This window comes from Macaca nemestrina, chromosome 19, assembly GCF_043159975.1.
Source record: "Macaca nemestrina isolate mMacNem1 chromosome 19, mMacNem.hap1, whole genome shotgun sequence".
Lineage (NCBI taxonomy): Eukaryota > Metazoa > Chordata > Mammalia > Primates > Cercopithecidae > Macaca > Macaca nemestrina.
Genome location: NC_092143.1, coordinates 57,146,153 through 57,163,962, shown reverse-complemented (window position 1 = coordinate 57,163,962; position 17,810 = coordinate 57,146,153). Strand labels below are relative to the sequence as shown.

At 37.2% G+C, this 17,810-nt stretch overlaps 1 protein-coding gene across 39 annotated transcripts in view; it reads left to right on the top strand.

Moving 5' to 3' along the window:
- Nucleotides 1-17,810, top strand: part of LOC105498620 (dystrobrevin alpha) — a 419,513-nt gene that overhangs the window by 342,108 nt on the left and 59,595 nt on the right. For 21 of the 39 annotated variants that reach the window (XM_071085454.1, XM_071085460.1, XM_071085457.1 and 18 more), the window contains 5 exons: nucleotides 1,284-1,389; nucleotides 3,575-3,741; nucleotides 6,202-6,326; nucleotides 13,027-13,110; nucleotides 14,830-14,919. In XM_071085454.1, coding sequence (XP_070941555.1) covers nucleotides 1,284-1,389; nucleotides 3,575-3,741; nucleotides 6,202-6,326; nucleotides 13,027-13,110; nucleotides 14,830-14,919 — 572 coding nt within the window. Of the gene's footprint in view, nucleotides 1-1,283; nucleotides 1,390-3,574; nucleotides 4,059-6,201; nucleotides 6,327-10,692; nucleotides 10,721-13,026; nucleotides 13,111-14,470; nucleotides 14,776-14,829; nucleotides 14,920-17,810 lie in introns of those variants that run through there. The other 18 variants (XM_071085465.1, XM_071085462.1, XM_011770866.2 and 15 more) reach the window with 5 other exon arrangements.

Sequence of the window (17,810 nt, the reverse complement as noted above, 5' to 3'; positions counted from 1 at the left end):
AAGGTTTCAGTGAACTATGATTGTGCCACTGTACTCCAGCCTGGGCCACAGAGTGAGATCCTGTCTCTAAAAAAAAAAAAAAGAAAAGAAAAAAAAGGATCTATGTATTCAAGAATTATATGTGATATTGCCATGTTCAAAATTCCTTTTGAAATATCCTCTAGACTGTTCTATGATTTGTACATATCCTTGATGATAGGCAACTTATACGTGTTGAAATCATAACAACATTGTTGGAAACTTCCAGGAGTGATTTTTAGCCAGTATGACAAATAGTCAAAAGGAATAAGATCATTTCAAGTATGAAAAGAGGTAACATAAAAATAATAAGACCAGTTTATTTTTGTACTTAATGAATTGGCTATAACAGCTACTCAAGAGTCTGAGGTAGGTAAGAGGAGATAGGAGGATGGTAGAGACCAGGAGTTTGAGTCCAGCCTGGGCAACATAGTGAGACCCCCATCTTTAAAGTAAATAAATAAATAAATATTTTTTAAAAATAAATAATATTATCCCATCCCCTTTGATATTCTAGTTCAAAATTTCAAGTAGTGATTTTTGCATATAAATATGTATTTTGTTATTTATACTATTACAGTACATGCATTAATATAGCTTTCTTACTTTTATCATGTTGAAAGGAACTTACAGATACAATGCATTCCTTTTGTACATCCAAAAGGACCTGAATATTGAGAAAGAAGCAGACTGAATTGAGAGGAATTATATATAAAGTAATAAAAGGAACGAGTTTTAAAAAATTTAGATGGTTCTGTCCTAACAGGATTCCCTCCTGCTCCTGTATAACAGAACCATTGACATTAACCACTAAATATTTAGTACTTAAGGAAGTTGAGGAAGCTCGAAAGGGAAGTTGTTCTATAAATTTAGAAGACTGACTGATAGGTAAATTATAAAGTGAGCTATGATGCATTCTTGAGTAAAATTCCATGGAGAATTTCAATTCTTTATTTTTCTTCATTATTTTTATACTGTCTTTCATATATACAAATGATGCTCTCAGAATTGTTTTTCTCCTGGTGCTACTATTGACTCAGCCTCAGTGGAGAGAATTCAGTCCTATGTATGCTTAGGTATAAAAAGCAAGCAATGTTTTCAGTTCTGAACTAGTTTAATATTGGCAAGTTCTGTTTCTTCAGATATTAGAGGTTTATTGAGTGCTCTTTTGTTTCAGTCTCAAATGATATGATATTTACATAGCAGGTAAATTGAGATGATTCTCTGTCCTAAATTTATGGTTTTTTGGGTTTTTTTTAATGCAGAAAAAAGTCACGTTAAATGGTTTTTTGGACACGCTTATGTCGGATCCTCCCCCGCAGTGTCTGGTCTGGTTGCCTCTTCTGCATCGACTAGCGAATGTGGAAAATGGTGAGTAGTTACTACCGAGCAAAGGTGATTTTTTAAATTATTGAAATTAGGCCATTAGTTCTACAGTTAGTAAGCCCAGGTCGTTGTTTTAGGGAAGCCTATTTAGTGCCTCTTAGTTTTGTTTAGGAGAGAACTAACCCATCTCCCTGTTCGGGAAGGCCTTAAAGGACCACTGAAAAATTAGGACTGTCAGTTCTAAAAACTTAGTAAATCTCATGGTGTTCTTCTTAATTACAAGTCAGGTGTGGTTAAAAGACTAGGCACAGTAGAAGGCGAACTTCAACAAGGAGTGTGACATTATTTTGTATTTGTTTTAGATCTGAATTTCTCATATTTGCATACATGGCACTGATTATTTCTTCCCAGTCACTCAACCAGAAATAGGTGGGAGAAATGAGAAAAAAAATAGATGATAGCACCCTGTTAATCTTCAGTCATATGTTCCAGATTGTGAGCTTTCAATAGTTGTACTAACGTTAAAGATAAGAGTAAAATAACTTTCGTATCATGTCTTTTTTTAAAGCAAGTATTTCTAGGATAAAAGGAACTGCTGTTGGCATATCCAGATTTAAGTATGAAATACAGTTTGGGGCAAATTTTACAGAAATTTAAACATGGAACTGTTCAGTGCCTCCATCTCATCTTTAGGTGTTCCTACTTACTGTTCAATGTAACTCTGAAATTTCTCCAGACTTGACGAGGAAATAATTTAGTCTATATCTCTTACTAGAGATTTAACTTGTCTCTATATATTACTCAACTTCTGTGTATTTCTTTAATATACATTGAAACTAAAGTTAGCTTAATTTTAAATTATCATTCAAAATTTTGAGCATCTGCCCTTATTTATCTCAGTTAGTTAAAAGTTATGAATTTATCCTGTTTTTCTTTTTTTTTTTTTTTTATCCTGTTTTTCTAATGGAGAAAATTTAAAGAATGAATTTACTTTTTTTTTTTTGCAATCACTAACAATCATAGCTTTTTTGTTTATCCATATGCAGAAGTGAAGAGCAATCAAGGTCCATGTTAGTATGCAAAATGAGTTCATGTTACTGTTTACAGTTCTAGAACTAGTCATTTTCCAATCATAAAGCTATAATTTCATTCCTTCTCTCTCAGCATTTCCTGCTGCAGGAGATCAGTTTCTCAGGCGCTGTCCCAGAACAGTTGTCCCTAGATTCAAGTCCCACTCTAGTCTTTCTCAAGAGCCAGAAAGGAAGGTTATGACACTTGTTTAGAAGACAGTGCTTCCAGAGCTAGTTATGTCTTTGTTTTTACACTTTGCTTTTTATCTTCATTTATTATTATTTGTAGTGTTTTTCCTGACTGGTTAGGCCAGAGAATAGCTTTACCAAAGGCAAGAATTGTTATTGTCATTTTAGTATCTAGCTCATAGCATGTAGATAATTACTTGGATTTGATCACTTAAATCTAATATTTTACTTTGCTTCAAATCTAGTATTTTGCTTTGCCTGCTTTATAATTCAAATTTCCTATCAAAGAAAGTTAACTGTCTCTTGAGGTATCTGAATTATTTAGAACTGTTTTCAGATAACTTACACATCTTTTTTAGGGCCCTATACTCCTGCCTCAGGAAAGAAAAAAAAAATCTCTTTGTCAGATATAGGCAACACCAGTCGTTAAGTAAGCCATTAGTCACTCTATTTTTTAAAAAGTAACTTAATTCTCACATCCACATCCAGTGTTCCACTCTCTGCCCATCTTCCTTTCTTTTTTCTTCCTCTCATTCTCCATGTCTCTGATATTTGCTCTCTTCCCACTGGACAATCGGCATTCACCCCTTGTGTTTCTGAGTCTTCCAGTGAGCTGTGCTGGTCTCCTGGAGACAGAGGGCAGTTTGGGGTAAAGGCAAGTCTGTTTGGGCAATTTAAATTCTTGTTATGTGAGAGATGGGAATAGAAAGAGCAAATGGCATTACAGAGATTGTTGTTGTTAAAAGGACATCTCTTCTCCATCCCATTTCATTTCATTTCCCCACAGGCATGATTGAAAAGGGTTGTGGGAGAATCCAGGAATGAACTAAATGTTTTTCTGAGCCCAAATCAACTATCATCTGAAATCGTGGTGCAGAGAAGAAAGGTACAATTCCTGTAAGGCTGTATTTTTCCTTCTTCTGGTTCATACTTTTGTTTTCTTGTTTTTTCTTCACTTACTTCCCCCTTAGTCTTCCATCCGGTGGAGTGTTCCTACTGCCACAGTGAGAGTATGATGGGATTTCGCTACCGATGCCAACAGTGTCACAATTACCAGCTCTGTCAGGACTGCTTCTGGAGGGGACATGCCGGTGGTTCTCATAGCAACCAGCACCAAATGAAAGAGTACACGTCATGGGTAAGGCAAGGTCCAGGCAATACTTGGAGTTGGATGTGTGAGTGTTGCCCAGAATTAAAGGGAATATCAAGGATGGTGGCAGAATTAAAGGGCAAACTTACCTTCTATCCCAGGTCTAGTATTCAGTCCCCCTTCCTCCCACCCTCCACCCCACTGGGTGCTCTTACTTATTCTGTTGGAACCCAGTGTAGCTTCCTGAGACTTAAAATATAGGAAGACTCAAAACTATGTTACTTCTTGGAATATAGATAATTCAGTACCGATTTAAATAACAACTGAACAGCAAGGACCTTCTGGAACATAGTCTTACATTCACAGTAAGTTAAAATCTTTTCCAAGTTTTGTTTTGTGGAAACGGCTGAAAAATTATTGTTAGTTTTATTTTTCTTAGATTCTGGAGTTCTTGTAAGTGCATGACTAGAATATTAAAGAAACAAGTATGAGAGAGGAGAGTGTGGACTTAATAATACTGTTCCATTTTACTTTTCTGCAGAGGGTGGGGAGGGGAGATTGTGGTTATATTAGCAAACCATCTTTTCATGAAGAGTCTGAGTGACCAACCTGGCAAAGGTGGCATGTGAGTGTCTGTGTGATAGATGTCTTCTCAGGAGCATGTGGCACCAGGTCTGTGGGAGGAAATGTGACTCTGTGAGCTCATTGTTCAAGTGAATTATGATTTACGGACGTTTATCTTAGTTAAACTCAAAGATCAGTTCCAGCAGTGTTGCCCTTGTGCATCTCTTCAAGGATGGGTTTTTGTAGGGTGTGTAGATTGGATCTTGTGGGATATACCTTCAGCCCTTCCAGCACCTCTTGGAAAAGTTCTGTCACAAGAAAATCCAACCTATTTATGAGTTTTGCTATATTTTAATGTATTTCAATTCAACCTGTAGTCTTTACTTAAAGAAGTCTTCAGAATATACCTCTTAAATCAAAATAGTCTTCCTAGGAATTATTATTGGGAACTAATATTCAGTATAAATATACTAGTACTTCATCACCAGTCAGATTCTGAATTCAAGTAACAGTTCTTCACCAAGGCAGAGTATACCGAGAACTTGCCAATTCCAGTGCAACTCCTCACTGTTGTTTATGTCATGCTGAGGATAGATAGATACATGAACACGGATCATGAACTACAATTTAGTTTAGAAGATAGGAGCTAACACTTTCTATTTTCTTATTGTTAGCATATTACCAGTTTTCAAACTTCAACCCCATATCCTAAAAGATTTGGTGTTTGAAAACTAATCAGATTTAGTTGTTTTATGTAAATGCTAAATCCACATAAGGAGCCTCTTTCTTAGGGGTTGTATACTCTAAAATTATATTCCAGGGCACTATCCATACAAAGAAGGATCAGACTTCTTGAGAAGACAGAAGGCCCTATGGTTTGTGGTGCAAAGAGCTACTGTTGCTGCTATCTTAACTGTTCTAAGAATTACATCTCCTAACAAAAGCCAGAAGGATTTCTTGAGCAATGCTCTTATTACTTAGCTTTTAAAAAATGGGGATAATAGTCACTTCATTATATTACCAATTAAGGACTCTAGATGTAAAAGAAAGTGACAAAATTTGAAATGGTTCCTTATGGAAAGAAAAAATATGGTTAAAGTTTTATTATTATGTTGGTGCAACAGCAATTGCGGTTTTTGCCATTACTTTCAAATGGCAAAAACCACAACTGCTGTTGCACCAACCTAATATATGTGGTAGGCTGCTTTTGTATAATTTTGACTGCATAATGTCAAGATAAACATCCCAACAATCTAAACGAAAAAGAGGCAGCGTGATTCTCTGGAAATAACCTGAATTTCAAATTCTGAAGACTCAGATTGAAGTTTCATTTTCACTTCTAACTGGATGTGTTCAGCCACACCTGAAACATCTTTCTTGCACCTGGATTCCTGCAAAACCTTCTGCTCATCTTCCTTCCATACCTATTTTCTCACAAACCATTTTCTGTTCTTAAGTGAGAGCAGTCCTTCTAGAATCAGGTCTGATGCTGTCATGCCTGTGATTTAAACTCTTCATGGTCTCCCTCTGTCCTGGGGATAAAGAGACAGTTCTTAACAAGCCATATAAAGATTTTGATGATCTGCCTCCTGCTTTCCTCCCCAGAAGGACTCCCTTCACTGTTGCTGCTTCCTCCATCTCGAATGACCTTCCTAGTCTGCTGAGTTTTTGTCAGAAGGACTCCTGCAGGCCCACTAAGTCCCAGCGAAGGTGCCCCATGCACAATGCCTGCTCCCATTTATTGTAGCATTTGCTGACACTGAGCAGCAGGAGGCAGCTTGTTCAGAAACCCTCTTCCCAGCATTGAGCAAACTTCCGGACTCAGAGTCAGCACTGAAAAGGATTTCTTCCATGAATGAATATCTATTATGAAAAGCAAATCATTTGATAAAATATTACATAAATATTAGCTGTTGTCACTTCTACCTTCCTTCTTCTTTCCAGAAATCACCTGCTAAGAAGCTGACTAATGCATTAAGCAAGTCCCTGAGCTGTGCTTCCAGCCGTGAACCTTTGCACCCCATGTTCCCAGATCAGCCTGAGAAGCCACTCAACTTGGCTCACATCGTGTGAGTATCTCTACCCTCCCAGTAAAGAGAAAATTTTCTTCAAGGGCACATGTCTGGAGCCACACAAAGGCAATTCCCTATCAGTGGTCAGCAACCAAGATTTTTCATTTAATTATTTTAAAAAGTCAGAGTAATGCCCTTACAGTTTTTTGTTGTTGTTGAGGTATACAGTACTTCCACCAGGCAGACAAGTGAAATATGCAACACTAACAGAATTCGCCTGAAGGTGGAAAATATTTCAGAAAGCTTAGTTACAAAATATGGATGTTAGTGGTGCCTGCACATTGGAAGTTAACAATCAATGGGATCACTGTGGTAAAAAATTATTTACAGCATATTGTTCCTTAATTTCGTATGTGCCTTGAGTTCCAAATATAAAAGCTCTTTGTTGCTCTGCAGACCCAGTTTAAGATGCCAGCAAATCTAGAAATTACTTTTGTTTTTCATCCCAAGCTATACAACTTTAGAAGAATCATAGCCTGTGCAGGGGAAGGGGGAGTGTTGGGAAAATTTACCAGAATATTCAAAGGTTCTTTTCTTCAAAGTATGTGTGAGTTTCGTGGCAGAAGGTGTTGGACCAGCAAACGGTCCTTCCAGCCATCCCTGCTACCTCCCGGAAGTTTCATGCCTTTGAACCTCTCTCAGGCCTGGGTGGCCAAGATAACAAGGGGGCTTAGGTAGAAGAAACAATTTTTTCCTTGGTGTTACCTTGGGCTCCTAAGAAGAAAGAGTCTCATTACCTGCTTCTATGCACAATTAGATAACATGTAGTCACAGATGCCTCCTTATGAACTGCCTGTTGTTTTCCACAGTTCAGTGGAACCTGTCACACCACAGGGCCTGTGTTTGCATGTTGACATCAAGAGGTGGGCTGATGGGACCTATCAGTATAGAAATTCAACAATGCAAAGTTCATGCTTCAGGCAGTTCAGCATATGATCCAGAAGGGGCACTGTGGTGGGTATGAGACCTTCATGGAAGCAGCACCTACATTCTCCGACGGACCTTAGCAAATACCACCAAACAATTTGTGCTGCGTCACATCTGTGAGCTTTGTATAAATACTTTGGGGCTTTGTTTTGCTTGTTCCTGCGGGTGCTTTGAGACATCTCTGACCTCAGCAGTATACACAGCCTGAAGGCTCCTGTTTCTCAGCTTACAAGCTGGCATGGGCTCAGCCTCCAGAAGCTAATGTAAACTAATTCTGTAGAATGTGGTTAACTTATTTTTGGAAATTATGCTTCTATAAATAAACCTTAAAATAAGCCAGGGATAAATAAATCTGGGGAATGTCCCAAAGGGCCAACCACTTGCAGCAATCTACCTCACAGGAGCTTATGAAGGATTTTATTAAGGTCTAGACTTTCCTTCCCATAGCCAATTAGACACAATCACTAAGTTGCTAATAAATGACCACAGCAAAGTGAGAGCAGCTGGTGCTCCCTGAGCTATGCTGAGAGTAATTTCCTACCAGCCCTGCTAGGAGTTTCACCCCAAGAAAGCAGCCTTCAACGGAACTGCTGGGTGTCATGAAGATAGGGGGTGTGGGTGTGAATAGCCTGGCTCTAAGAACTTTTCTGCTTCACACTCCTCCAAAGAATTAGGAAGTGATGTACTGCAATGTAAAAGTCTGTTTCACAGTGAGTCACATTGGAGTATTATCTAGCTCAGGGCCTTGTATCCAGTGGGTGCTAGGATTGGGTGGTGTGTGTGTGTGTGTGTATGAGAGAGAGAGAGAGAGAGAGAGAGAGAGAGAGAGAGAGAGAGAGGTATTTAATTGGCTGAGTAATAGTTTTTAAATTTTGACTTATGGGGCAATATAATCTGTTTTGTCATTTATTGAAGTAACTGAGGGCTAAGCTACACAATACATTCTTAGTTTATGTTCCATGGAGAGATTTTAAAATTCTGTACAAAATGTGTCTTCTTTTGAGAAAACCTCTATGTATTTTACCAGATCCTCAAGAGTCCTTGAATCAGAATACTGATCTGTACTCACTGATAACATATTTTCCCAGGGTGAAAGTTTTAATTTTAAAATTCAAATTGTACAAGATATTTAATTGTTGAAATAACATACAAGACATTCTGGATGTAGAATGTCAAGTCTATTTTAGAACAGAATATTTTTGTTCTATTTTTAGCCATAGAAATTTTTTCCATATTTGTTTCTTTATTCAAATGCTATTGTCATGAGTAGATATCCACGTCTTTTTTCTGAGACTTCTAATTTTAAAATGCATTGCTCATTTAACTATTCTAAATTATCATAGGCACATCAAGGACATTTAAATAAAAAAATAAATGGTATTAAGCCTTAATCATTTATAAAAAAGAATGCTCTCTTAATCTGCCATAATGAACATGTACATGGAATTAATGAATATTCACACTTCTTCCAAATGTATGTAAATAATATTTTGATAAATTAGACAAAAATATATGACATTCCATACCATGTCATTTTATAATAAGCCATCCCACTACTTTTATACAGTGCTGTACAGTGAAAATAAGTGAAATTTAAGAAATAAAACACACCAATACTCCCACCTCCACTTAATGCCCTTAATTTATTACTCCCAAATATGACTTAAATTATAAAGATCTTATGCAGAAGGAATATTGTTGTAGTGCAGAAATATGTGAAGTAAGCTTTATCATTGAGTCTCTAGCAAAAATCACCCTAAAAGTATGTTCCATAGAACTATACATAGCAATAAAAATATATTTTCTAGCTGTAGCTCTGTCTTGGTCATCCTCATTCCCTCTCTGACCTTTCCCTGTGCTTTCCTAAATAATTTATTAAGCAACCTTTAATTGTAGTACAAACCACATCTTTGTCATTCTTTGGGTGTAGTGTCACAAAAATATCCCAGTCCGTATCAGTTGCACCCATGGATAAGCTTACAGACAGAGGTAAGAAAGGAGCAGTGAGTGGGGTGCAAGCATTGGCAATATTGATGGGCATACTCTGTCCTGTGCTGATGACCTGAGGTTCTGGGCATTGGGAATTATAGCACAGACTCAAAATAAAACATTTTGTTTTTGCCACTGTGAAAAAGTGTGTTGATTTTGTAAATTAATACAAATTCTTCAAAGACATATTCAGAAAAAAAGTCCATGATGTAAATGTTTAAGTGAAGGATAACGGTATGTCCTTACATAGTGCTGAAATATGTAGAACATTATAGAACTCATGGACATAAAATTTGATGTTGAACATTATACAGTCTTCTTAAATGCACATCTTGCTGTTTAATTATTGTGTTAAAAAATGCTGGCCAGGCACAGTGACTCATGCCTGTAATCCCAGTACTTGGGGAGGCAGAGGCAGGCTGATCAAGAGGTCAGGAGATCAAGACCATCCTGGTTAACACGATGAAACCCCGTCTCTATTAAAAATACAAAAAATTAGCTGAGCGTGGTGGCAGGCAGCTGTAGTCCCAGCTACTAGGGATGCTGAGGCAAGAGAATGGCGAGAACCCAGGAGACGGAGTTTGCAGTGAGCCGAGATCACGCCACTGTACTCCAGCCTGGGCAACAGAACAAGACTCCGACTGAAAAAAAAAAAAAACATTGCTACTACATGGCGCATGTATACCTGTGTAACAAACCTGCAGGTTCTGCACATGTACCCCAGAACTTAAAGTAAAATTTAAAAAAAAATTGCTACTAGTCCTCTAATACATAGTGCATCCAAAGTTGAGCAGCAAAAGCATTATAAGATATAAATAAAATTGAGAAAATAATACATGGAAAATGCTTTATCAATACCTAATGAAAACATTAGAAAATATTTTTATTACTCATTTAAAACTCAAGTTCCAATTTTTTCTTTTTTTTCTTTTTTTATTTTTTGTAGAAATAGGGTCTCTCTATATTACCCAGGCTGGTCTGGAACTCCTAGGCTGAGATTATAAGTGTGAGCCACCACACCTGGCCACAACTTAAATGTGAAAAAAGTTGCAAAAATATGGCACAGTCTGACTATGTAACAAATTAACATTTTACAGGTAGACTTAGATATGGTAAAAAATAAATTTTAAAAAGAGAGACTGAATCAATAGGATTTTTAAACAGGTTATAGTACTAATATCTCTGTCACACACAAACACACACGTACATTTGCATATGGAAATGAAGCATGTGACACACAGAAAATGCCATTTTTTTTTTTACTATAGCCAAGGGATTTTCTACCCATCTTGTAGAGAGGTGCTGCCAGTCATGAATTAGTCCTTAAATAGAAATGAGCAGGTGGTGACATTTTGGTACTTTGACATTTGTTCTTAACTATTGTATTGCTTGTAAATGTTACCATGATTAACGGTCTGTATTCTGTTCAATTTCTCGCTGCCAAAAGTGATACGTGGTAAGTAGTGCAGTAGTTTCCAGTCTACTTATGAAGATGTATAATCATGATCATAAGTGGGGATGAGACACAAAACAAGTGAGCAATATGAGGCTAGTTTAGAAATAAGTCTTCTTGTGCTGTACACTCAGTTTACAAGGATGACACATAAAATTGTCCTCTGTGAAGATCTTGTCCAGAAGGCCCCTGTGACTTACTCTATTTTGTGGAGCTGTTTCTTTTACATAAAACCAAGTATGTCCAAAATTCCCAGTGTGGGCCATTTGTTAGATAAGGTAACTTGTCATTTGATTGTGGAAGAAATAGGAATGTCAGTTCCTCTGAAAACCACCATTTGGTGCTGGGGCTAGCCATTCTTTGTCCCAAGTTCAACATTTCAATGGTAGACCTTAAACAAAGCCATTTGCTGAGAAACCTTGATTTCAGCTTTGTAGTGACCGGATTCAATAGAATACATTTATCAAGCTAGTTAAAAAGCATTCTAAATCCACTTGTTTTCTCATTTTTAGACATGGAGGAAGATGGAAAAGTTTAAAAAAAAAAAAAAGACAAAATCAGAAGTGTCAGGTCAAGTATTTTTTTCAACTCTTTGCAAAGCTACGATGAAGATGTTATACTCTGTTCACTGTTTTAAAATCTAGCAGATCAAACTTTTCATAATTCACAGAGGACATTTGTATAAAATTAGCATCCTTCTTCTAAATTGCTAGTGTTCAACTCAAAGCAGAGTTAGTTTTAAACTAGCCTTGTGCTGCTCCCTTATATATCAAAGATGCATCTTAGATAAGTAATGCAAAACACTAAGATTGCTTCCAGAACTTCAGTTTTGTCTAGAGTAGATGAAATAGTGAATCTGTTGTTTTGGCTTCGTCCAACAGATGATATGTCTTACAAAATCTCAGAGTATAGGTTAGCACCAGCTACCATGAAAAAAGTTTCGGTGAATTTATGTTATTTTTTTTTTTTATTTTTTTATTTTTCCCTAAGTTATTGGGGTACAGGTGGTATTTGGTTACATGAGTAAGTTCTTTAGTGATGATTTGTGAGATTTTGGTGCACCCATCACCCGAGCAGTATACACTGCACCATATTTGTAATCTTTTGTCCCTACCCCCAGAGACTGTTATTCTAAGTCTCAGTGAATTTTTGCATGTAGTGCTGACATTTTAAAACCTGCAGAGCTTCATGTCCATTCCAGTCAATACATTGGGATATACAAGTCTATCTTTTTCCCAGAATGTCTTCGTTGTAGAATCCAAAGCTGTTCTCTAAAGTAAAAATTAAACCATTTACAAATTTGGCTCTTAATCAAGCCAACATAAATTGATTATTTAGGCTGCTATAATGTCTCATCTTCAAAATGTTCTATACTGTCAAACTCAAATATAGAATTATAGTGAAACTGAAATTTCCTGTGATTCAGAAAATGCCCCACCTCATTTTCCATCTTTTGAATTCTAAATCCCATCTCATATTACCATTCATTATCCTATATTGAACCTAAAAAAGACTAAAAATGCCTTGGAGATGAGATATGGATCTTAGTCCTATCATTTTACCTGACCTAAAACATTCATGATAGGAAAAGAATGACAGAATGAAATGAAAAACAGACCAAGGAAGATGGACTCCATGCAGTTGGTGTTTAGAACCATGAACAATTCTGAGGAAAATTGAACTCTGTTTTCCTTCTCTTATCATAAGAAAACAAGTGAAGCTTATGGGATGCTGTACACCATATACTCTATCATATGGACCACCCAAACAACAGAAACTAACTTCATAAATCCTTGTGGAGCTTACTTGCCTCTTCACTTAGAGCAAAGGCAAATAAGGTATGATATGATTGTACAGCCTGTGTCCTTTCAGACCAGGCATGTTGGAGAGGCCCGTCATCATGGAGAACACAGAAGGAACCTTCCAAAGCCTCAGGAAACTTCCTCTTTCCAAGAGAACGTAGATTCAATGATCAGGTCTTCAAGGCTTCTTGAGAAGGCAGTAGAAGTAAAACCACTGCCTTCTTCAAAATCCTTGTTTCATTCCAGAATATTATACAATGAAACATCAAGGCTCAAAGCTCACATCAACATTCACATGGTGTCTGGAGATCTGCCTCCCAGTGTTTACCTGAGATTATATATTCTCAAGGAAATGCTACTTTAAAACACTTAAGGAATTTAATTGGAAAATGTAAGATTTCTTGTTGATCCTGGGAAAGATAGAACTCAGATCTTCCCATCCCCTTTCCTGGAAGGATGAGGGAGAGTTTTAAATGTGTGACTTTTATTTGTTTTAACTTTCTATTCACACTGTCTTTTGTTTTAGGCCTCCCAGACCTGTAACCAGCATGAATGACACCCTGTTCTCCCACTCTGTTCCCTCCTCAGGAAGTCCTTTTATTACCAGGAGGTAAGTTCCAACCCTATTATAAAATAAGCCCTTTCTTTGGTAATGAGCCTTTATTTTGTGGTAACAAAAATATTCTCATGCAAGCCAAGGGCAGAATATTGTTACTGGAAACAAGCTAGCAAATATCCATTATAAGTTTTCAATTTCATTCATTTGTATGCATTTAAAGAGGGGTATGGTGGCTTTGGGGATTAATGTCATATCTGGAAACCTGCATTTATAATGTATCCACAGTAAGAATGTGGGGTATGTTTCAGTTTTACTGCTGACACATATGCTTCCCATCTTATTAAGGAAGTCACTTTCATAGTCCTCAGAGTGGTCTGTTGAAGTCAAGAAACTGGAATTTCAAGATGCAATGGTGTGTTATTATATAAATGGTGAAGCGTGTCATTATTTAAAGCTAAGATACAAAAGAATCCTTTGTTGGTGAACCCTGGAGTTCCTGAGGCTAGAGGCTAAAGACCAAACTTGGAAATGTAGTTTCCATATAAGCAATGTCATCGATAATAATAATCACTTTTTTAAAAGGTGGATCTGCATCTCATTTCTTTGCACAAGATCCATTCCCATGTGAGCAAGAAACAGGAGAAGCAAATATTTCTCTAAGAGTTAGCATCAGACATATGCAGGGTCAAGAGGTGCTCTGAGTCATTTGATCAAATAATTGCGAATCAAGCACCAGATAATTATTTTATAAATACATGAAGAAGGCTCATGGGAAAGCAAAAACAAAGGTAAGGAAAATTGGAGTGAGTAATTGAACATAAGATTTCAAATGCCTTTCAGCAGAAAAAAAGTACAGCCTCATATTTCACAAAATGCACATAATTCATCTTTTCCCTGAAGAGGTTTATAAGGTGCCAGTTTCACTCTAATATCCTGGTACATTCAACTGAGGATTTGAAGACAATGAGACTAAGAACACAGCTGATTTTTTCTTCTGAGTTCCTGTATGTGCCCATCAACAGGAACCTGAGATGAAGATGTTCCCCATAATTGTAATTAGCAGAATAAACAGAATATGGTGTTTCTGATGTATAAACAAGTTCTGTAACAAGTGGAAACGAGGAGACAGTTTTATACAGCAGAACATCCACAGTAGAATAATATGGTTTAGGCCCTCAGTAACTTCCTTTTAGCACTCTTTTTTAGAATCACCAGCAAATTCAACCTTTTTTTTTTCTGGAACGAAATCATAAACTATAAAGTCTGTAAAGAGACACAGGTGTGCATCTGTGTAGGGAAGACCTGACGTGATGTTTAGAAATATGTATTTTTATTAGGAAGCTCTGCATTCTGCAAATGTCAAGCAGAGGTAGACCCCATCCTTACTGAAGGTCATTTTATATCATTTCAGCTCGGACGGTGCTTTTGGTGGATGCGTCTAGATGGATAACATGACTTCTTCTACCCTAAAATATTCCTATAATACTTTGAGCTGTTCTGGTTCCTCCAGGGTGCATGGTACCCATTAACCCAAAATATGATTATTTCCCTTTTTTCCCATTTTCAGTCCTTTTGGAATGTTCTCTGTGAAGCACAGATATGTTGTTTAAAGCTCACATTTCTTTCTATCACCACAGAGATTGGCCTACGGTTTCTGTTTTGAGGGTGCTATTCAATAAAGCTGTGTACACTAAATGTCTTTCCTCTCTGAGTGGGCCTTGCTCTGTCCATGGGAAGTTTTAATGAGGTCTCATTGTTTGAATCCCTCAGGTTACCTGAGGGGATAAGTGCATCCAGCCCTGTGGCTGAAGAGCATTCCCTCATAAAGCAGTACGTAAATCAGCTTGATCACGGTGCACGGTCAGTATCCCAGCCCTGAATTGCTAATCATAGTAGTAGTTCCATAGCTAGACTCATAGTCATTCTACTCTAGCACTAAAATCCTCTCGTAGTATGTCTTATTGGAGATAGAGGTCTTCTGGGGTTTAATGAAATTGTGTTGAGACTTTTCAACTTGAGCTGGACTTTGCAGCTCTTTCCTCTCCTTTCCACATATTTTATGGATTTCATAGCTTCATACCAGTATATAAGAGATGTGTATATGTGAAGTATATCAAGCTGGATCTTGTTTGGACAAGTCTCTGCTTTTGTACAATTTGCAAAAACCCCAGATGGTAATTTCTAAGACTCTTGAATTAAGGAGTCTATTGGAAAGATCATTAACTAGGTGAGGCTAGGACAATGTCATATAGCTGGACCTCATTGCAGTTAAAGACTTGAGGACTTGTACCTTTCTGTACCATTGGACCTGATCCATTTTCCCCCTAGGGAGGACAGTCTGATTCCTAATGAAGTAACAATTTCAAAAACAGTTGCTTGCTCTCAGTGCTTATTCTCTATCACTTGATAATGCTGGTGGTAAATCATTTTTGATTTCTTCATCATGTTGATAAACTCAGATGGATAGAAATCCATCATGCCAGATGTAGGCAAAAGTTAAAGGTCCTGTACTTCTATCATTGAAACAGAACCAAAGAAATATGACCTACGGCTCTGCCCTCACCCCTAGCCCATCCCAACAATGAAATAAAACCTAAGCAAGCCAAGTATAGTGCCGGTCAGTATAGGGCAGCACCAAGAAAGTAGGTAAGTTCTCCATATTTTCTTTAGCCTAAGTTCAGTCTTTTGTATCATGACAGATCCTAGAAAGATAAAGCCGAATGAGGATGAATTGAAATCCCCACTCCAGAATCCTCCCCACAAACTCCTGGCATTATTCACCTAGGGCTCTTTACAAGCGTACCACTTTGATCTTCAAAAGACACAGGGATAAAACTTTGAAATCTTTCGACATCCTAGTAATCTACTTCATACAGATTTATGAGTGTGTACCTCTGGTTACCAGCATCATCTGTCTCATTCCCTTTTCTTACATCTTTTTTAGCTATGTACTTGATTCACTTTTCCTTTACTTAAAAGGAAAAAAAAAAAAAGGGATTCTCAAAGGCACTCTCTCTTGGTCCTTTGAAGTCTTCTTACATGTGTGTATGTCTGTGTGTGTGTGCACATGTGCACATGTGTACATTCAGTGCTGGTTAGAAGTTAGGTAGAATGTGGGTCATATAACATAATCAATGGACCGATTCACTTCATTCATTTTCTTGATTGTAAACTATATGCCTAAATCTATTATGTTTTCTTATAAATTTATAGGAAAGAATGGCTGATTTGAGGGAAATCTATTATCACCACTAGGGAAAGAGCTCTAAGAGCTATGTATGGTGAGCCAGCAACATTATCTAAGCTTATGAAAGATAGCTTATTATTATTATTGCAGATATTATTGCAAGGACTGACCACAAAGCCAGGCCCCAAAGGCTCTTTCTCCCCTTCACTGCCCACAGCTCTGTGCCTCTTAGGATCTGCTATCTTTTTTGGCATCATGCCTCCTTTTTAAAATCTTAATTATCTTGCCATAATCCTTACTTAGTTTAGATGAGAAAGTTAACCAATACTTTTTAACGTCAAGTAAGCTTCTTTCACTGTGACCAAACTTCTTCATTAGTCACAGTAAAGACTAATAAAAAAAATTAGTCACACTCCTTTTACTTCCAATTTTAGAAACATCATTTAAAGTCTTCACAGGTATTTTCATAGTTGCAACCTCTAAAGTGGTAAGCACTCACAAAAGGAATCACGTTGACTATACTATATAACATCTAGCCAGGTCTTATCACTCCACCAAATATTAGGAAATTGCTTATAATTCATATTGCATGTTGAACACAATCTAATATGCTAGTTTTTGGTTTGCTGCAATAACAAGTAATTAATTAATCATACTGTATTAGATGTCCGGGCATGGTGGTTCACGCCTGTAATCCCAGCAATTTGGGAGGCTGAGGCAAGTGGATCACCTGAGGTCAGGAGTTCAAGACTAGCCGGGCCAAAGTGGTGAAACTCCATCTCTACTAAAAATACAAAAATTGGCCAGGCACGGTGGCGGGCGTCTGTAATCCCAGCTACTTGGGAAGCTGAGGCAGGAGAATAGCTTGAACCTAGGAGGCAGAGGTTGTGGTGAGCCAAGATCGTGCCATTGCACTCCAGCCTGGGCAACAAAAGTGAAACTCCATCTCAAAAATAAATAAAATAAAATAAATTTAAAAATGATACTGTATTAGGCTCTGTAGTTCCTATGAGGAGAGTGCACCCACCCCAGATACTTCCCAAATCCTGATCCCTCCAAGAGGAGCAGCAGTTGTGAGTTATTTTTTGGGTTGACTTGTTGGTCAGTTGATTGACAGGTTTGGGTTTTCAACCCAGGAAATGCTAATTCAATGTGCCTTTTTCATTTTTAAAAGATGTTTTTGCTTACCCAGAGATTCTTTACTTAACAACCTGGCTTTTAATCTGACTCAAAAAGTTCAAGCTACATTTTAAATAGTTGTGATTTGGTAATCAAAAGTGGCTAAAAATAAATTTGAGACACTGAATGTAGCCTTTCCTTTTGAAAATCAAAGTTTTCTTCATATCTGTTTTTTCCTAAGATTAATGCCCATCCATTTTCAGTCATAAAACAGATAAATTTTTAAATCAACATCTGGCACCACCCTGAAGATTTCTCACTCTTTTCAAACTTTCTGGGCATGTTGTATGAAATTTTATGAATTTGAAATAATCACTCTCTGCCGATAATTCTTTACTTCATGTAGCCCCAGAGCTCCACTAATATGTTAGATTTTTCCAAACCA